The sequence below is a fragment of the Oryctolagus cuniculus genome, chromosome 17 (assembly GCF_051225735.1).
Source record: "Oryctolagus cuniculus isolate XC-2025 breed Fujian yellow rabbit chromosome 17, ASM5122573v1, whole genome shotgun sequence".
NCBI lineage: Eukaryota > Metazoa > Chordata > Mammalia > Lagomorpha > Leporidae > Oryctolagus > Oryctolagus cuniculus.
In genome coordinates this window covers 45,408,767-45,430,302 of record NC_142883.1, presented here as the reverse complement: position 1 = coordinate 45,430,302, position 21,536 = coordinate 45,408,767, and the positions used below count along the sequence as shown (strand labels likewise).

General features: G+C 42.8%; 1 protein-coding gene across 1 annotated transcript in view; it reads right to left on the bottom strand.

Moving 5' to 3' along the window:
• Positions 1–21,536, bottom strand: part of EFCAB5 (EF-hand calcium binding domain 5) — a 139,449-nt gene that overhangs the window by 48,030 nt on the left and 69,883 nt on the right. The window contains exon 9 of the mRNA XM_070061151.2: positions 8,797–8,952. Within this exon, the coding sequence (XP_069917252.1) occupies positions 8,797–8,952 (156 nt within the window). The remainder of the gene's footprint in view (positions 1–8,796; positions 8,953–21,536) is intronic.

The following is a 21,536-nucleotide window of genomic DNA, read 5'->3' as shown; positions in this document are numbered from 1 at the left end:
GGAAGACCTCTCTCTCTCTCTCTCTCTCTCTCTCTCTGCCTCTGCATCTCTGTAACTCGGCCTTTGAAATAAATAATCTTTTTTAAAAAGAATTATTATGAGAAAAAATTTAGTTACAGAAGAAGACAAAAAATAATAAAACTAACATCTATGTTCCTAATACCCAGAAATGACTGTTAGTATTTTGTGTAAATGCTTTCAAAAATAACTGATGCTTCTCTCTGCAAATTGCTTTTATTTACTCAACATGGAGATCTAGTTGATATATGTAAAAAAGCATATTAATTCCTTTTAACTGCTATATGGAATTGAATAATATAAAGACACCATAATTTAAAAAAATTATTTTATTTATTTGAAAGACAGAGTGACAGAGGAGACAGAGGGAGAGAGAGAGAGAAAGAATTTTGCACCTGCTGGTTCATTCCCCAGATGGCCAAAACAGCCAGGGCAGGGCCAGGCCAAAATCAGGAGGCTGGAATTCCATCCAGGTCTCCCATGTGGGTGCAGGGGCCCAAGCACTTGGACCATCTTCTACTGCTTTCCTTGGTGCATTAGCTAGAAGATGAATCAGAAGTAACCAACCAGGACTCAAACTGGCACTCTAATGTGAGATGCTGGCATCAAAGACGGCAGCTTAACCCACTGAGCCACAGTGCCAGCTCCTGTAACTTACTTAAGATTGCTCTAGTGATGGACATTTAGATTGTTTCTGGTATTCTTATACCAAAATCATGCTGCATTGGATATTCTTATATACATCTCGTGTACATATGAAAACATTTCTCTAAATAAATAAATTACTGGATTGTATAATATGCAATCTTTTCAACTTTAGTTGAAAATTTTTTCTCATAATAATTCTTTTTTAAGAAGATTATTTATTTCAAAGGCTGAGTTATAGAGATGCATTTTCAACTTTAATAATTATTGCCAAATTGCTCCACAAATTACCCATATCAACTTAAACTCCCACCAGCATAATATTGCTCCATATCCATTCCAGTACTTGTTATCGTTAGAGTTTTTGATGTTTACTATCTCATGGGTTAAAAAAAGATACCTGGTTACTTTAATTTGCATTTCCCTGATTATTAGTAAGATTAAGTATACTTTAATATGTTTATTATATATGTGAGTTTTCTCTTGCACGAATGACTTTTTCATGTTCTTTTCTCATTTTTTTTGGAAAGAATAGCCTATTTATTTTTTTTTTAAATTACGTATTTATTTGAAAGCTAAGGAGAGTGAGGGAGAGACAGAAAGAGAGAGAGACAGAACCTTCCATCCGCGGGTTCACTTTCCAGGTGGCCACAACAGCCAGGACGGGACCAGGCTGAAGCCAGGAGTCAGGAGTTTCTTCCAGGTTTCCCTCGTGGGTTGTAGGGACCCAGGTACTTTGGCCATCTTCCACTGTTTTTCACAGGCCATGAGCAGGGAGCTGGATTAAAAGTGGAGCAGCCATGATTGGAACTGGCGCCCATATGGGATGCTGACTTGGCAGGTGGTGGTGTTACCCACTATGCCACAATGCTGGCCCCAGAATTGCCTATTTCTTACGAATTTGTAAATTTTGATAATGTTCATCCTGTTATCTACATAGGAAATATCTTTTCCCGGTTTAATGCTCATCTTTCAATTTAGATTGATGAGTTTAGGCACGTCAGTATATTCAATTTTGAGGTAGGCAAACATGTCAGTCATTTCTTCTGTGGTTTGTGCTTATTTGGAGTATTCTTTAGGAAATAATTACCTATATCAAGGTAATTTGCTCTATATTTATTGCTAAATTTTTGCTTTCTACATCAAGCTTCTGGTTCACAGAGCTCATTTTTCCTCATTAACGAGGCTGAAATTTAATCTTCTATGTTTTTCCCAATATGGAAAGTCAATTGTCTTAATACCATGTATTATTAGTCGTTTTCTCCTACTGATTTAGATCATTACTGGTATCACACACTACATTCTCACATTTTGATTATGATGCCAGGGCCAACATTCTGTTCCATGGTTTTTCTTTTCTTTTTAAAAAGATTTATTTATTTAAGACAGAGTTAGAGAGAGAGAGGGAGACACACACACACACACACACAGAAAAAGAGAGAGAGAGAGATCTTCCATCTGTTGGGTCACTCCCCAAATGCCTACAATGGCTAGGGCTTGGCTAGACCAAAGCCAAGAGCCTGGAGCTTTTTCCGGGTCTCCTACATTGGTGCAGGGTCTCAAGCACTTGGGCCATCTTCCATTGCTTTTCCAGGTGCATTAGCAGAGAACTGGATTGGAAGTAGAGCAGTTGGGACTTGAACTGGTGCACATATGGGGTGTCACTGTTGCAGATGGTGGCTTAACCTGCTACACTAGCCCCTCACTGGTTTTTCTATGGCACCAAAGCCAAGCTGTTTTAATTAACTTTATTTTTAAAATTAAAAAATGCTTCCCAATTTATTCTTCATTCTAAATTATTTTGTTATATTTTGACTTTTATTTTTCTTTCTGAATTTTTTAAACTAAATAAAAAAAAAAAAAGACAAAAGGAGCTGGTGTTGTGGGGCAGCAGGTTAAGGTGTTTGTGATACTGGCGACCCATGTGGAAATTCTGGTTCAAGTGCTGGCTGCTCTGCTTCTGAAGCAGCTCCCTGTTAATGTGCCTGGAAGAGCAGCGGAAGATGGCCCAAGTATTTGGGCCCGTGCCATCCATGTGGGACACCAGGATGGAGTTTCTGGCTCCCAGTTTCAGCCTGGCCCAGACCTAGCTGTTATAGCCATTTGGGAAGTGAACCAAAGGATGGTAGGTATCTCTCACCCTCTCTCTATTGCTCTGCCTTTCAAATAAATAAATAAATAAATATATTGAAAGACAATATACACACAGAAAAGTACATAAATCATAAATTTATGTTTTTATAAATCATCAGAATATAAACATACACAGGGGCTGTTTTTCAAGAATAGTAAATTTCTTGTGGACAGCATAGAGTTGGGTCTTCTTTTTTATTTTTATACATTTGGTCAGTCTATGTCTTTTAGTTGGGGAATTTAATCTGTTTACGTACAAGGTTACTATTTTTTTAAAAGATTTATTTATTTATTTGAAAGTCAGAGTTACACAGAGAGAGGAGAGGCAGAGAGAGAGAGGTCTTCCATCCACTGGTTCACTCCCCAGATGGCCACAATGGCCAGAGCTGTGCTGATCTGAAGCCAGGAGCTTCTTCTGGGTCTCCCACATGGGTGCAGGGGCCCAAGGACTTGGGCCATCTTCTATTGCTTTCCCAGGCCATAGCAGAGAGCTGGATCAGAAGAGGAGCAGCCGGGACTATAACTGGTGCCCATATGGGATGCTGGTGCTTCAGGCCAGGGTGTTAACCCGCTGTACCACAGCGCTGGCCCCTCAAGGTTACTATTAACAGATAAGAATTTATTCATACCACTTCACTAATTGTTCTCTGATTGCTTTGTATATTTATTCTTTTCTTCTGATCTTATTGCTTATCTTGTTGGTGTTGTGGTCTTCTATAGAGATAAAGTTTGATTCTTTTCTCTTTTCCATTTGTGTGTCTGTTTTACCAGGGAATTTTATCCTTTTGTGTGTTTTCATGATAATGGTAATAGTCTTTTCACTTCCAGACAAAGGACTCCCTTAAATATTCCTTGTAAGACTGATCTAGTTCTGATGAATTCCCTCCATTTTTGCTTGTCTTGGGAAGTATTTTATCTGTTCTTCAATACTGAAAGACAACTTTTCCGGGTATAGTATTCTTGATTGGCAGGTTTTTTTCTTTCAAGATTTTGAATATATTATCCATTCTCTTCTGTGCTATCAGGTTTCAGTTGAGAAATCTGCTATTATTTTAATGGAGATTTCCTCATCTGTGACTTGACACTTTCTCATTTGTAGAATTCTCTCTTTGTCTTTGACTTTTGATAATTGGAGTAAATGCCTTGGGCAGGGTCTTTTCTGGTGAACCTACTGGAACTTCTTTGAATTTCCTAGATCCAGGTAGCCATTTCTCTGTCAAAATGTGGACCTCCAGCTCCTGACTCCAACTCTCTGCTAATGTGCATCCTGGTACACAGCAGTATGGCTTTGTGATTGGATCCCTGCCACCAGCTGGGACACCTGGAGTGAGTTCCCAGTTCCCAGCTTTGATCAGGCCCAGTCTGGGCCATTTCAGGCATTTGGGTAGTGAACCAGTAGGTGAGAGCTATCATTTTGCTCTTGCTCTTTCTGCCTTTCAAATAAATTTAAAATTTTTTAAATATGTATTTTTAATTTAAATATGAGGGTACTTTGAAATGTTCATAGAGGGGCTGGCACTGTGGCGTAAAGGGTAAAGCCACTGCCTGCAGTGTGGGCATCCCATATGGGCACTAGTTCGAGTCCCAGCTGCTCCATTTCCAATCCAGCTCTCTGCAATGGCCTGGGAAAGCAGTAGAGGATGGCACAAGTCCCTGGGCCCCTGCACCCACATGGGAAGACCCGAGAGAAGCTCTCAGCTCCTGGCTTCGGATCAGCGCAGCTCCGGCTGTTGTGGCCAACTGGGGAGTAGGCCAGTGGATGGATGACCTCTCTCTCTCTCTCTGCCTCACCTTCTCTGTCTGTGTAACTCTAACTTTCAAATAAATAAATGTTTATAGAAAACATGCATTAGGAGAAAAGTAAACATAAATTTCAAAAAATTTGCACCGACATACACTTATCATTTAATTACATTTTTTCCACAAACTTTCTTGAAATATCCTCATAGATATATCCAGATTGCTTTACAATTAGTTTTACAAATATAATATACTATTGATTCATTTTTCACCAGAATTTTTTTAAAGATTTATCTTATTTATTTGGAAGGTAGAGTTACTGAGAGAGGGAGGAGGGGGAGAAAGAGAGAGATCTTTCATCTGCTGGTTCATTCCCAAAATGGCTGCAATGGTTTAGAGCTGGGGCAGGCTGAAGCCAGGAGCCAGGAGCCTCCTCCAGGTCTCCCACATGGGTGCAAGGGCCTATCTTCCAGTGCCTTTTTTTTTTTTTAAATTTATTTGACAGGTAGAGTTATAGACAGTGAGAGAGAGAGAGACAGAGAGAAAGGTCTTCCTTCCGTTGGTTCACTCCCCAAATGGCTGCTACGGTCAGCGCTGCGCCAATCTGAAGGCAGGAGCCAGGTACTTCCTCCTGGTCTCCCATGCGGGTGCAGGGCCCAAGCACTTGGGCCATCCTCCACTGCCCTCCCAGGCCACAGCAGAGAGCTGGACTGGAAGAGGAACAACCAGGACTAGAACCCAGTGCCCATGTGGAATGCCGGCACTGCAGGCGGAGGATTAACCAAGTGAGCCATGGCGTCGGCCCCTCCAGTGCCTTTTTAAGTGCATTATCAGAGAGCTGGATCAGAAGTAGATCAGGTGGGACTTGGACCAGAGTTCTTATGGGATACTGGCATCACAGGTAGCAGCTTAACCCACTGTGTCATGATGCCAGCCCCAACCAGGAATTTTTGAGAAAATGTTTTTCTTTTATTCCTTTAAAATATTCTTCTCTATCTGTTGAGTATACAGTGATTCTATGAATTGCATGTTCATATACCTTGCCTATTTTTCTTTGGGTGCTTATATAGTTTCCTATCATCACCATTAAAGGGAACATCTAGTTTAGTGCAGCCATAGTACTTGTTGACTCCAAGTGTGGTGCACAGAATTCTTCCCATTGAGTAATCTAGAGGTTTTGTTTTGGTATTTGCTGGTCATGCTCGTGGTTCTCCTGTTCCAACCCCAAATGTATTCCTAGGAGTGTTTTCAGAATCTTATAGCTATCATCTCTGCATGCCTACTCACACCTACTCCACTTCATACACATGTGTTTAGGAATACTTATCACCTTCCTCTGACCACAGGAGTGTTTGTGTGCACATGCAGGTCTGTTGCCTACCCCTATGTTCTGCAGCTGCTACACTTCCTCTTTAGTGGCATTTTGGATTCAGGACTTCCTACGAAGCTTGCAGTCTCTGGGCTATGTGAAAGAAATGAGTGCCTGCTATTCTTCATTTTCCCTTCACAATATCTGGAATTCCCAAGAGTGTCTATGGAGTTGCTCTCAACCTTTAACACTGACTGGGTCTAGGGATGGGGACCAGGTGCTCATCCTGACTTAGGGACCCAGACAGCCTCTAACCTTTAGTCATATCCTCTTACAACCTCCTCCTCTTATCAACTGGTCCCAATTTCCCAGTGATAGAAAACTGCTTTGCTATCATATTTTGCATTCTTCCTTACTATATTATTCTTTATCCTTTCTTAAGAGCCTGGAATTTCATCTTAAAGTCCAGGCTTCAAAACTCTTGTCTCATCCTGGTTAAAAATATTCATCCAGCAACTCAATTAACTTCTTCATTCTATACATTATCCATCATCTTTCTAATATGAGCATAAAACTACTGTTTGAATGTTGGGCAGGAAAACAAAGAACACAAACAAGATTCAGTTAATTCGTAAATACTGTCCCATCATGTTTGCTATTGCACATAAGTAAAAATGGACAATAGAAAACAGCTGTCCTCCAGACACTGTACCAGGTAGCAAATTCTTGATGCTGATGTCAGGCAATTTTTTTAAAAGATTTATTTTATTTATTTGAAAGGCAGAGTTACATGGGCCGGGGGTGGGGGAGAAAGATCTTCCATCTGCTGGTTCACTACCCAAATGGCTGCAATGGCCAGGACTGGGCCAGGCAAAGCCAAGAGCCAGTAGCCTCTCTGGGTCTCCCATGGAAGTGCAGGGGCCCAAGAACTTGGGCCTGCTCCCTCTGACTTCCCAGGCACATTAGCAGGGAGCTGGATCAGAAGAGGAGCAGCCAGCTCTTGAACTGGTGCCCATATGGGATGCCAGCCTTACAGGTGGTGGATTAACCCCCTACACTGCAACGCTGGCCCCTTCACCCAAGATTTACAGTGAGCTCTGTTAAAAGAAGCAGTATGCAAGGAGGACTGCTGAAAGGCACAAAGGTATTTCAGACTATGTTCCTGATTTAAGTAAAATTAGCAGGGATCTGAGAGCCTGGTCCGCAATATATTGGTTCCTGTAAGAATTGCTTTTTTGAATTGCAGTTTTGCTTACACTTAAGGTGACTATAAGAAACTGCTTAAGAAATTCATTGTTTCATCAATCACATGTTCATCATAAAGGATGCTCACTTTGTCTTAAAATGACTTCTTGCCAAGAAAGTCTTGGCTATTCTTTGAACCCCAAATTTGTGTACTTCTTCCTAGCACCATTCTATATTTATCTTATAAACATCACCAATAGTGTGCTTAGTCATTCATTTTTTTACATTCTCTGCCAGGAAACTTAGATTCAGACTTGTAGAAAACCCACAACAAATATTTAGGTCACTGTGGCACGCATCTGTCAAATAAATTAAAAAAAAAAAAAAAAGGAAATACTTTCAGGGCTGGCGTTGTGATGTAGTGGGTAAAGTCACTGTCTTTGATGCTGGCATCCTGTATGGACACCAGTTCGTTTCCTGGCTGTATCATTTTCCTTTATTATTATTATTATTATTATTATTTGGACAGAGTGGACAGTGAGAGAGAGACAGAGAGAAAGGTCTTCCTTTGCCATTGGTTCACCCTCCAATGGCCGCCGCGGCCGGTGCGCTGCGGCCGGTGCACCGTGCTGATCCAAAGGCAGGAGCCAGGTGCTTCTCCTGGTCTCCCATGGGGTGTAGGGCCCAAGCACTTGGGCCATCCTCCACTGCACTCCCGGGCCACAGCAGAGAGCTGGCCTGGAAGAGGGGCAACCGGGACAGAATCCGGCGCCCCGACCGGGACTAGAACCCGGTGTGCCGGCTCCGCTAGGCGGAGGATTAGCCTGTTGAGCCACGGCGCCGGCCTATTATTATTATTATTATTATTATTATTATTTTGACAGGGAGAGTTAGACAGTGAGAGAGAGACAGAGAGAAAGTAGTCTTCCTTCCATTGGTTCATTCCCCAAATGGCTGCTATGGCAGGCGCTGCACCAATCTGAAGCCAGGAGCCAGGTGCTTCCTTCTGGTCTCCCATGCGGGTGCAGGGCCCAAGGACTTGGGCCATCCTCCACTGCCCTCCCGGGCCACAGCAGAGAGCTGGACTGGAAGAGGAGCAACAGGGACAGAATCCAGCACCCCAACCAGGACTAGAACCCCGGGTGCCGGCACCGCAGGTGGAGGATTAGCCTAGTGAGCTGTGGCGCCCGCCAGCTGTATCACTTTCAATCCAGCTCTCTGCTAATGGCCTTGGAAAAGCAGCCAAAAAAAAAAAAAAAAAAAAGATGGCCAAAGTGTTTGGGCCTCTCCCACTCATGTGGGCGACCCAGATGAAGCTCCTGGCTTCTGCCCCGTCCAGCATTGGTCATTGTGGCCATCTGGGGAGTGAACTAGCAGATGGACTATCTTTCTGTCTCTCCCTCTGGCTCTGTAAAGACTCTTTCAAAATAAACAAATACATTTTTCTGTTTTAAAGAAACAAATGATAAATCCTGAAATGCAGTGCCACTAAAGGTGTGATCTATAGGCTATCAATTTGTTATGAGCAAAGTACAAATATTGAAAATAACATCTAGAAAATTTTATAACAGTTTGAGAGAATAAATGACAATAAACCACACTGAATCTAGTTTACAATGTGAATTGCTTTGGATGTCATTCCTCCACTCACCACAATCCACTTTCATTGCAGATCAGCGAACAGAGTGGAAATCTGAACCACCACCTACAAACTGGTCTTTTGCAACAGACTGTTTGAGAGCAACGCTGTAACACTCCTGACCTACCTTCCCTCGGTCACAGTACAGGAAGAGTTCAGCAAATATCTGCCTCCGCATGTCAGCTTTTATGACCTCCCTGAATTCATCTGCACAGTGACAAAGGTGCTTCAGGAGTTCCTCAAACGTTTCACTTTTAAAGTCTGCAATGTGCGAAGAGATGTACTACAGAACAAAAGAGGATAAATGGTTAACTTAAAACTGTGCTCTTTATTTGGATTTTCCCCAAGAATTGGCCATGTGCGTATAACTATAAGGTCTGCAAATGTTTCCATATCATTTGCTTGTTATTTAAAGTATGTTCATGTTAGTGCTACTCTATAGATTCTGCTGCAGAGAGGTGACCAGTGTAGTCCCCATTATTATAACTTCTGGAACTAGATATTTTTCAAGCAATTTCTTGAACATATAAGCATTATACAAGGGAGACTATGAAATAGCTTCAGTCCTAAAATATTGCCTATAAACTAAAAAATTGGATGTAGTCTTTCTATTGGTATACGGCATGCAGGAGCATGTGTGTTTCAAGTGTGAAACACTTTGAGCATGTGTGTTTGCAGTGTGAAAGACTGGGATTGTGGGTAGTTGTCTTCTGATACTGCAGCGGGGTGTTTTGTCTGTGACTTTTTTTGGAAGTATAGGGACCGGGGGCAGTGCTGTGGCATGGCAGGGTTAAGTTGCCATCTGCAGTGCCAGCATCCCATATGGGTGCTGGTTTGAGTCCCAGCTGCTCCACTTCTGATCCAGCTACCTGCTAATGTGCCTGGGAAAGCACTGGAAGATGCGCCCACATGGGAGACTTGGATGAAGCTCCTGGCTCCTGGCTTTGTCCTGGCCCAGGCCTGGTAGTTGCAGCTACCTGGGGAGTAAACCAGCAGATGGAAGATCTCTCTCTCTCTCTCTCTCTCTCTTTCAAATAAATAAATAAATGTTTAAAAAAAGAAAGAAAGTGTAAGAGCTGAAAATATCTATGCTCTTGGACCACGTCTTTGATCCATGCTGAATAGATTCCCAGAAGTGAGACTTTCAGCATAGAAAGTAAATTCATCTGTGTGTTTTGTAGGTTTGATGTCAGGCTTGTAGCCTTTCGCACTCTCACTACTACTGTGAGTCATTATTTCTCCTCAGTCTCCCTTGTTGGTATGTATTGCTGTCTGGATTTTTGCCAGTTTTATAGGTGAGAAATAGTATATTCTTTTTAAAAAATTATTTATTTATTTGAAAGAGAGAGAATGAATGAATCTTCCATCTGCCGGTTCACTCCCTAAAATGGCTACAACAGCCAAGCTGGGCCAGGTTGAAGCCAGGAGCCAAGGGCTTCATCCTGGTCTCCCACGAGAGTGCAGGGACCCAAGTACTTGGGCCATCCTCTGCTTCTTTCCCAGGGAGCTGGATCAGAAATGGAGCTGCTGGGATTGAACCAGCATCCATGTGGGATACTGGTGTCACAGGTGGCGGCTTTACCCACTACATTACAACACCAGCCCCAGAACAGTATATTCTTGATCTATACCTCACTATAAGAGACACAAAATATCCTATGATAGAGAGAAATGATCAAGCACTGGAAGTGTTTCTATGGGGACTCCCCTTGAAGTGTTAGCCCAGCTCATAGTTAATGATGTCCTCCCTTACCCTAAGCAAAGAGGAAGATAAATTAGACTGTATGATCCCCGTTTCTACAGAGATAAATGATTGGGGAAGGCATTCAACCTAAGCAAGACCATTCAGATTCTTTCTACTGGGAACTGGGACTTAGGACTGAGGAATGGCCAGTTGGTTTCTGAGTAGGACTAGATTTGTGAATGTATCACAGAGGCAAAGCTCTATCTCTACTCTCTTGGAGCCTTCTACTGAAGCCTAGAATTAAATTGACATAAGGTAGATTAACAAGGGGGTAAATGTCACAGTATAGAAGGTTAAGCTGCCATGGTGACACCAGAATCCCATATTGGAGCACCGGTTCTAGTCCCAGCTACTCTGCTTCCAACTCAGTTTCGAGATAATGTGCCTAGGAAAGCAGTGGACGATAGCTCCAGGACTTAGGTCCCTGTCACCCGCGCAGGAGATCCAAATGGAGTTCCTAGCCCCTGGCTTCAGACTGGCCCAGCCCTGGCTGTTGCAGCCATTTGGGGAGTGAACTAGTGGATGGAAGAGCTCTCTCTCTGTCTCTCTGTCCCTCTTTCTGTTGCACTGCTTTTCAAATAAATAAATAAATAAATAAATCTTTAAAAAATAGACTAGCAAGAGAAAATTCATAGACAATTCATAGACATCTGCTGTGAGTTTTTTTTTTTTTTTTTTTTTTTTTTGACAGGCAGAGTGGACAGTGAGAGAGACAGAGACAGAGAGAAAGGTCTTCCTTTACCATTGGTTCACCCCCCCAATGGCACAATGGCTGACGCGCTGCGGCCGGTGCACTGCACTGATCCGAAGCCAGGAGCCATGCAGGTGTCCCATGCAGGTGCAGGACCCAAGCACTTGGGCCATCCTCCACTGCACTCCCGGGCCACAGCAGAGAGCTGGCCTGGAAGAGGAGCAACACGGCCTATTGAGCCGTGGCGCCGGCCTACTGTGAGTTTTATGTGACATGAGAGTCCTCATAAGTTTAGAATGTAGACTCAGGGATCCAAGATGACTAAAAAGAGGGAAGACACACTGATTTCAGCCATAGAAAGGTACCAGAAAAACAAAGGAAGGACCACGTTCCCAGGGGATTGCCCAAGAGAAATTTTCAGTGGGGAACGGACAGAACAGAACAGAGACTCACGGAGCAGCAAGGAGAAAGGACAGACATGCAGCAGCCATTGCATGCTGCTAGCGACTCCTGTAGCTGGAGCCTAGCTGGGAAATGCCATCTTCCCGTGACACTGTCGTTTTTTTTGTTTTGTTTTGTTTTTGACAGGCAGAGTTAGACAGTGAGAGAGAGACAGAGACAGAGACAGAGACAGAGAGAGACAGAGAGGAAGGTCTTCCTTTTCTGTTGGTTCACCCCTCAAATGGCTGCTATGGCCGGAACTACGCCAGTCCGAAGCCAGGAGCCAGGTGCTTCCTCCTGGTCTCCCATGGGGTGCAGGGCCCAAGCACTTGGGGCATCCTCCACTGCCTTCCTGGGCTACAGCAGAGAGCTGGACAGGAAGAGGAGCAACCGGCACAGAATCCGGCGCCCCAACCGGGACTAGAACCTTGTGTGCCGGTGCCGCAGGCAGAGGATTAGCCAAGAGAGCCGCGGCGCCTGCAACACTGTCGGTTTTGACTGAGAGAGAATCTCATTGACTTTGAGTCCAGCCAGGGGAGCCGGTGGGAAGCAGGACATTCACTTTACTTTGCGGAAGGAGACTGTTGTTTCCTTCCTCTCCCCCCACCCCCCCCCCCCCCCCAGCTACAGACTCAGTTTCCTGAGATGGAGCTGCAACTGACCTCTGTCCTGACTTAGGGAATAGTAGCCTGCGTGCTCAAGGGACGGGGCAGCTCGCAGGGTGGAGAGTGGACCATCTGCACCCAGTGATTGTGGGAGTTCCGGCCATAGGACATGGAGCTAACAGACACAGGTTGTGGCTGGGTTTCTGGTCACCCTCCCAGTCCAACTCCAGAAACTCAGATCACCTTGAATGCTGGCAATAGATCTTGCAGAGGGCTCGGGAGTCACAGCTTGCATTCCTGAGTGGATTAGGTACACAGGTACTATGAGCTTACCCGGTGAATCAGCTGGGGCTGTGAACACAGGAGCCAGCATCAACAGCTCCTCCCCCTATTAACTGTAATTTGAGGAGCCCCACCATGCCCAACCTCTCTGTCACTCTGGATACTTGCCCCACCCACAAATCCCTGGCCCCACACACCTCTGGAACTGTGGTGTAAGACTCAGGGTTCCCACAAGCTACAAAGACACATTTCCAAGAACAAAGCTTTGAGAGGAGAGAATAACAAGTGATTCCCTAGATATGTAAAATTCAACGTAAAAATACAAGAAACGTGGATAAAGAAGGCAATATCTCTCCCCAAAAGGAACACAATGATGCATTAATAATCGACTGTGAAGATGGGGAGGTTGATGGAGTTCTTGAAAAGGAATTCGAAAGAATGATTATAAGATTACTTAAAAATGCAGAGGAACAGTTACATGAAATAAGGAAATCCACATATGACATGGATGAAAAATTCCAGAGACAGAAATATTGAAGAAAAGCCAAGCAGAAATATTAGAAATGAAGAATTCAGTAAGTCCAATAATAAATACAGTGGAAAGCTTTAACAACAGACTTGGTGAGTCAGAAGAAAGGATATCCAATGCAGAAAATAGGTTATTTGAAATATCTCAGTAAGACAAAAAACAATAAGAATAAAAATGAGAAAGACTGAAAATAGTGTTTGGAATCTATGATATACACTATCAAACAACCAAATATACAAGTCTTAGGAGTTCCTGAAGGTATAGGAAAAAAAAAAGAATGGCTTATAAAACATATTCAGTGTAATAATAGCAGAAAATGTCCCCAATTTGGAGAAAGATATAGATATCCAATATAGGAAGTGCATGGAAACCCAAACAGGAATGATCAGAAAAGATCTTCGCCACAACACATTATAGTCAAACTTTCAACATGCAGAAAAATACCCCAAAAGCATTCAAGAGAGAAATGCAAGATTACCTTTAAGGGATCTCCAATCAGATTGATGGCAAATTTCTCAACAGAAACCTTACAGTCCAGGAGAGAATGAAGAGATATAGTCCAAGTACAAAAAGAAGAAAACTGTCAACTCTAAATAATTTACATAGCAAAGATCTCATTCATAAATGAAGGGGAATTAAAGACCTTCCAAAACAAACAAAAATCAAAAGAACTTGTCATTATCCAGCCAGCCTTACAAATGATGCTTAAGGATTCACTACACAGAGAAACAGAAAAAGATAGTAGGTATCATGAAAGAGACAGAAAACCTCCTAGCAAATGAACAAAGGAGATTCAAAACAAAAAATAGTGATATTTGTGGGAAAATGGCAGGACTAAGTCACTAATAATCTTGAATGTAAATGGACTACACTCTCCAATTAAAAGACACAGTGTGGCTGAATGGATTAAAAACCGAAATTGCTCAGGCCAACATCGTGATGTAGCAGATAAACCTGCCACCTGCGATGCTGTCATCCTAAATGGGCATCAGTTCATGTTCCAGCTGCTTTACTTCCTATCCAGCTCACTGCTAATGTGGGGAAAGCAGCGGAAGATGGCCCAAGAGCTTGGGCTCTGCTACTCTAGTGGGAGAACAGGAAGAAGCTCCTGGCTCCCAGCTTCAGCCTGGCCCAGCACTGGCCATTAAGACCATCTGAGGATGAACCAGAGGATGGAAGATAAACCTACATGTCTTTACATTAAGTTAAACAGAGAGGCAATTGTGGGAAAGTAGCTAAATTATGTAGAGAGGCTAAAGGAAGATAATCAAAAAAAAAAAAAAAAAAAAAAAAAAGGTCTGCTTGTACAGAATTCTCTGATCTGTTTGTACAGAATCCCAGGTGAAGAATGTTTGCTTTTTCCTGGTACAGGGAGGATATCTTTCACGTTGCAGTTTGAGTCTCCTATTTTCAGGAAGAAAAGAGAGATTAGAATGCCTTTTGTATATCTGCTATTTTTCAGGTGCCTTGAGCTTAAAGTAAATTTTTATGCCAGGGATGGCATATTCTGCTATCCTTGAAATATAAACTTGAGAATTGTTGGGTGGTCCTCCATCAATTGAGAATGCTGAGAAAGTCTATCCATAGACAGATGAAATAGCAGAGAGAAACAGAATCTTGAGGTTTTCTCCTCCTGAAGTCCTAGAATTTATGCATATTTCATTTTTAGCTACACTAGCTCAGGTTGGTTTCTAGTTCTTGTAATTAATATGTAATTAACCTGTTTTATTTTTAAAAATCCATTTTAACAATCTATTTCTAAAGAATAGTGCTTTTTCATTGACACACAACTTTTGAAGTTGATGTTTCATTTCTTCACTAATACCAACTAGGTAAATTTAGAATATACTATATTATGTAAGAAACATGATGGGCTTGAATCCATGTGAATGAGTCTTAAATCATTATTCAACTGGCACACAGCTATAAAGATGAAAATTTACAGAACGAGCTTTTCTGAATACTTAATTCTTTTAGGTGCCCCAGCAACTTAATTTCTATTATTCTTGATAGATCACTGAGTACAGTTAGGTTCTCTGCTGCCTGGAAAGCAGAACAGTATAAGAAGAACTCAAATTCTGGAGCCTATCTGGGTTCAAATGCTAGTTCCCACATTCCTTCATTTGTGAAATGCCATCACAGTTGTAGCGTCTCAGTACCTCAGGGTGAGACATGCAAAACCTTGAGCAGGTCATGTAGTAGATTCTCTACAGATATCACTCCTGTCTTCTCTTGAGGTGGATAAGAAATTGGTCAAGAAAGTTTTCCTTAAAAAATAAAATGATCCTTTCAGCTGATGTGCATCTTCAGACGGGGAAACCCAATGAGATCAATGATCATCAAAGCGTAAGCTATAGGCCACTGGTATCAATATCACACGAGCACTTACTAGAAATGCATGTGTTTGAGCGCCACGCCAGACTTATTGAGTCAGAGGCTCTGGGGCTGGGGCCCAGCAATCTGCATTTTAACTAGCCCTCCAGGTGATTCTGATGCTCACGGAAGTTTCAGAACCACTCCGCTACACGATCTGGGGTGCCTAGTCCTAATCAGTCTAGAATCCAATGATGCTGTTGGATCTTAGCGACCTTTTGCTTGAGTAGTTGGTACCTTTCTAAACTACTCATATGGTAGAATTACTAATTAAATGACAGTTTCTGGCAATATTGTGGCTCAATCCCCAAATACTGAAAAAAATTACTGACTTATGAGAATCATCATCCTGTTTTATATTAAGTGTTAGGCAGTTGACTTCAAAAGTCATCTGCATTTTCTGGCTCTGGAAATGCTATTAATCAAGAAACACTTGAAATGTTTCTCTGAGAGACACTTCAACATTCTGGATTTATAGCCTAAGACTTTACTGAGTGAGGGTATTCTGATCGTTCTGCTAAGTTTGGGCTATATGACCAGTTGCCAACACCAAGTACAAATCAAATTCCAAGTAGAACAATTGCAGATGTTTGTGTCTCTTGTGAAAACAGAAAAAAAGTGAAAGTACATGGGAATCTTTGCATTTTTATATCCTTCCAAGGAATGAATCAAAATGATTGCTTAGATTAATTTCAGAATATAATTAACTACTGATCTCTTTCAGGTTAGGAGTTCAGTGACCTATTTATTCAGCATTTAAATTGCAACATTTAAGTTGTCCTTATGCACTCTGTCTCAGTCTAATGAATTCCGGACTTTCGCTTTCTGATTTAATGTAGAGAATTTGGTACATGTCACATTTAATAGATTGGAAGCCATTGTTAGATTCTACAGCTCTAGGCCTTTGGGATTCACACTTATTTAATTGTGGACATTCTGGGGAGTTGATGTTAAGAGTGATATAAGAACAATAGGAAGAAAACAATATTTGGAAACTATTTTAGGTAAAAACTTCCAAAGCATATTTGCAAGCACTGGTAGTTTACAAGGAGTCTGTGAAAAGAAGTTTTTTTTTTTTTTAAAGGTACGCGATTATATTTGCTATATACCATTGAAGAAATGGTATGTTCATTAGCCTTTGGGCAGAAAATTAGCTTTCCAGTTTCAGAGATGGAACTTTTAAAAAATAATTAGTGTGGGGCCGGCACTGCGGCATAGTGGATAAAGCTACCCCCTGCAGTGCCGGCATTCCCATATGGGCACCAGTATGAGTCCCAGCTGTTCCACTTCTGACCCAGCTCCCTGCTAACACACTTGGGAAAGCAGTGGAAGATGGCCCAAGTGCTTGGGCCCCTGCACCCACGTGGGAGACCTGGAAGAAGCCCTGACTCCTTGTTTTGGATCTGCCCAGCTCTGGCCATTGAACAAAAGCCTCATTTAATATCCAGTAATAGCAGATGTGACAGATTAAAAAGCACACTTTTTTCCTTACTGGTGAAGGATACCTTAGGTAATGTTAGGCACTGAGTTGTGTCTGCCCTCCCCCAAATTCATATGCTGAAGGCCTAACCCTCAGTACTTCAGAATGTGACTGTATTTGGAGATAGGGTCCCTAGAGAGGTGGTTCAATTCAATTGATGTTGTTAGGATGGGCCAGGGCCCTGGTATGATTAGTGTCCTCATAAGAACTGGAAACCTGGGCAGGGGTGAGTATTTGGCACAGCAGTTAAGATGCTGCTTGGGACGTCCACAGCTCATTTGTGAATGTCTACATTTGAGTCCTGGCTCTGCTTACAATTCAAGCTTCCTGCCACTGCACACCCTGGAAGGCAGCAGATGATGGCTCAAGTACTTGGGTCCCTGCCATCCACCTGGGAGACTCATACTAAATTCCAGGCTTCTAGCTTCAGCCTGGCCCAGCCCTGGTTGTTGCAGGCATTTGGGAACTGAGACAGTGGATAGAAGCCTCTCTCTGCTTTTCAAATAAATAAATAACTTTTTTTTTAATGAAAAGAAAATTTGGGCACAGGTATGTATAGAGGGAAGGTTAGGAGAAGACACAGGGAGAAGGTGGCAATCTACAAGCCAAGGAGAGAAGCTTCCAAAAGAAACCAACCCTGCTGACACTTTGTCTCAAACTTCTAGCTTCCGGAATCTTGAGAAATTAAACTTTTGTTGTTTAAACTACCCAGTCTGTGATATTTTGTTTGTCAGCACTAGCAAACTAATACAGAAAATAAGGAATTGCTAATCAGGCGGTTCCTTGATGTATTTTTTTTTTTATAGTTGAAGACCACCTAGGTAGAGAGATGCAGCCATTAGAGGATAGTTCACTCGCTGTATCCCATTTCTTTGGCTTAGAATTCTCTCATTTCTCCCCAAGATTTCTGCATATATTTTCACAAAATAGTTCTTCTCCCACTTCTCCCAAAGCTCTTATTCATCTTTCTTCTGTCCTTTCCCATCACAGCTCAAAGCACATGAAAAATAAAATGAGCTAAGTGAAATGAAAAATATAAGACATGGGGCCAGCATTGTGGCATGTTGGGTAAAGCCACTGCCTATGATGCTGGCATCCCATGTGGGTGCCAGTTCAAGTTCCAACTGCTCTACTTCTGATCCAGCTCCCTGCTAATGCACTTGGGAAAGGCAGCAGAAGATGTAAGGAATGTAAGTATAGCAAAGTAAACTCCTTCATTAAGGAAACCAACTGCCTCACTTTAGGAATTTCCTGGTCTTAACATACTCCCATGTTCCAGGAAACTCCTCAGTCTCAGGCAGACCAGGATGGCTAGGCACCCTATACCTCAATCCACGTTGACAGTGTAATCTTTGTGGGGAGCTTTGGGGGACCTCTGTCAGGAAGCATGTTGTGTTGCATCTGGCTTCAAATAACAACTTGAGTATCCATAAAAGAAACTTTGCAGCTGTTAGCTGTGCCTGCAGCGTCTTTCCATTCCTATTCCATTGGGACAACCACACATAATAAATTATATAGAGAGGTCCTATTCTATGGTATGAACTTTGAGTCATTCAGAACACATAACCCCAAAACACGCCACTTCGGCATAAAATTAATCTGAGCCAAAGGTGCTTAAAAATAATCAGGTGTGGGGGTAGTGCTGTAGCTTAGTGGGTGAAGCCATTGCCTGCAGTGCCAGCGTCCCATATGGGCACCAGTTTGAGTCTTGGCCGCTCCACTTCTGATCCAGCTCCCTGCTAATGGCCTGGAAAAAGCAGCAGAGGATGCCAAGTATTTGGGCCCTGCACCTATGTGGGAGACCTGGAGGAAGCTATTGGCTCCTGGCTTCAGCCTGGCCCAGCCCCCGGCCATTAAGGCCATTTGGGGAGTGAACCAGCAGATGGAAGATATCTCTGTCTCTGTCTGTCTGTCTGTCTCTCTCTCTCTGTACCTCTGCCTTTCAAATAAATAAATTTTTTTTTAAAAAAATCAGGTATAAGAAAATCACTTTGACTCTCCTTCTCCTCCTTCTCCTTCTCCTTCTCCTTCTCCTTCTCCTTCTCCTTCTCCTTCTCCTTCTCCTTCTCCTTCTCCTTCTCCTTCTCCTTCTCCTTCTCCTTCTCCTTCTCCTTCTCCTTCTCCTTCTCCTTCTCCTTCTCCTTCTCCTTCTCCTTCTCCTTCTCCTTCTCCTTCTCCTTCTCCTTCTCCTTCTCCTTCTCCTTCTCCTTCTCCTTCTCCTTCTCCTTCTCCTTCTCCTTCTCCTCCTCCTCCTCCTCCTCCTCCTCCTCCTCCTCCTCCTCCTCCTCCTCCTCCTCCTCCTCCTTCTTCTTTTAACATAAGATGAAATTCCCAAACGAAAGAGGCCCTCCCTATACTAGCAAGGAAGCAGTGGCCAGCGCCGCGGCTCAATAGGCTAATCCTCCGCCTGCGGCGCCGGCACACCGGGTTCTGTCCCGGTTGCTCCTCTTCCAGTCCAGCTCTCTGCTGTGGCCTGGGAGTGCAGTGGAGGATGGCCCAAGTGCTTGGGCTCTGCACCCGCTTGGGAGACCAGGAGAAGCACCTGGCTCCTGACTTTGGATCAGCGCAGTGCGCCGGCCGCAGCGGCCATTGGAGGGTGAACCAACAGCAAAAGGAAGACCTTTCTCTCTCTCTCTCTCTCTCACACTTTCCACTCTGCCTGTCAAAAAAAAAAAAAAAAAAAGGGAAGGAAGCAACATTCTTATCAAAGACAGGAAGCTGGGAATGAGAATTCTGTACAGACATTGTTAAAATAACATTCCAGCCTCCCACATAATTTCATTGCTTTTCTTTTCATCAACTTACTACACTTTGTCCTATTCAGTACATAATTGTTTGATTCTGTGTCTTTGGGGCTTCATTTCCTTCTGAAGGCTCCCATGCCACACAAAACTTTGTATGTTTTTCCACTACTAATCTGTTTCAGGTTGAATTAATTCTCAGGCCAAAAAAATCCCTAAAAGGGTAGAGGTAAAATTTTTGTCTCACCTACACATTCACACATTCTCAATCTTTTTGTTCTATGTGCATAATCACAAGATAAAGAACATATAGATGTTTGTTCAGGATAACTGGGGATGGTTAAACAAATGATGATTTGAGTCAAGACTTTCAGGCCTAGGGTAAGCAGACCTGACATGCAGGCCACATACACTTGGAGAATAGTCCTTTATTTAATATTCCTTGTCTGAGAAAGCTTTGTTTTGTATTATATTGGAAGCAAGAGGTTATCAGACTACAATAGGGCAAAAATATAACTAGGCCACAACCAACTGATAGTAACAGTGGGAATAGAAGTGTATCTCTCTCGAACCCCTGGAGCGGGAGGGAGGAGCTGCTCTGATAAGAGGTCAGCTTCCCTCAGCTCTTCATGCCAAAGGCTTTGGAGGTCCTGCTCTATCCAAGGCTATCCACATTCCTCAATCCATGAACCCTCGTTATAATAAAGGTCTTGTAGTTGAGACAGGACAGAAGCAGAACTCATTAAATCAAGCCCTCTCCTGATGTGACATGTATTCATCTCCAGCTCCAAACCAGTCAGGAGCAAGGAGCCTCAGGATCCTAACCCCAACCTACACGCATGCCCAGAATAGCCTTCCTGGGGGGCAGTAGTGAGCAACACCACTATTTTGAGCATGTGGTATGCAAAAAACAAAACAAAACAAACAACCAACCAAACAAAACAAACCAATAGTGCCTGCACAGAACACCCAGCCAGTTGCAAACTGCAGTACTGTGTGCATAGGGGGATGAACCAGAACAGCAGGCTGGGTACAGACTGCTTCCTGGGTGCCAGGGAAAACTGCCCAGCTTCCTCAACCCCATGAAAGCACCTGTTCAGTTCCTGTTGGAGAGCTGTCAGTAGAATCTCTTCCTGCCATGTGATCTCCCTTATGTCCCAGCATGAGCCCCTTCTAAACCTATCTGGGCTGGACATTGGGCCTGGTCAATTTCCATCTGCAAGTGAGCTAACACAGTCAACACCAGTGGTTTAGAGATAAAGTTTCTTTTCCTTGTAGTGCCTAGTGATACCCTACTTTTCAGGCAGTGTTTTTGGTATAGAAATAGTAACCCTTATTAAGGAATCCATAGCACATAGATATCATTGTAGCCTATTTGAAATATGAGTTCCAAGTTCTAAATGATCAGCTGACAAAAACTTTTGGGGAGACATCCACACAGCCATTGATGGGACTGCCATTTAAAAGCCATAGGTACTTTTGACAATGCAATACAACCTTTGCCCTAAAATGAACCAACAAAAATTTAGACATGCTGATATTTTAGACTTCTTTTGAAGCAGATTTTTAGGAAATTCTTTATCAAAACAAGGGGAATTTTTAGAGGTTAAGAAGTCTAGGAAATAGGGGCAGGCATTTGGCCTGAAAGTTAAAGTGTCAGTAGGGATGGCTGTATCTCATATTAGAATGCCTGGATTCAAGCCGTAATTCTGCTACCGATTCCAGCTTCCTGATAATGTGTAACATGGGATGCAGTAGGGGATGACTCAGGTAGTTCCTGACTCCCAGCCTTGTTCTGGCCCAACCACCCAGTATGTTGCATTCGGGGACTGGGCCAGCAGATGGAGTTTCTCTCTCTCTCTCTCTCTTTCTCTCTGTACACACCTTCCTCCCTCTCTCCCAAGTTAATATATATATATATATATATATATATATATATATTTAATTCCAGGGTATAAAAAAAGGAATCCTCTTGCTTAAA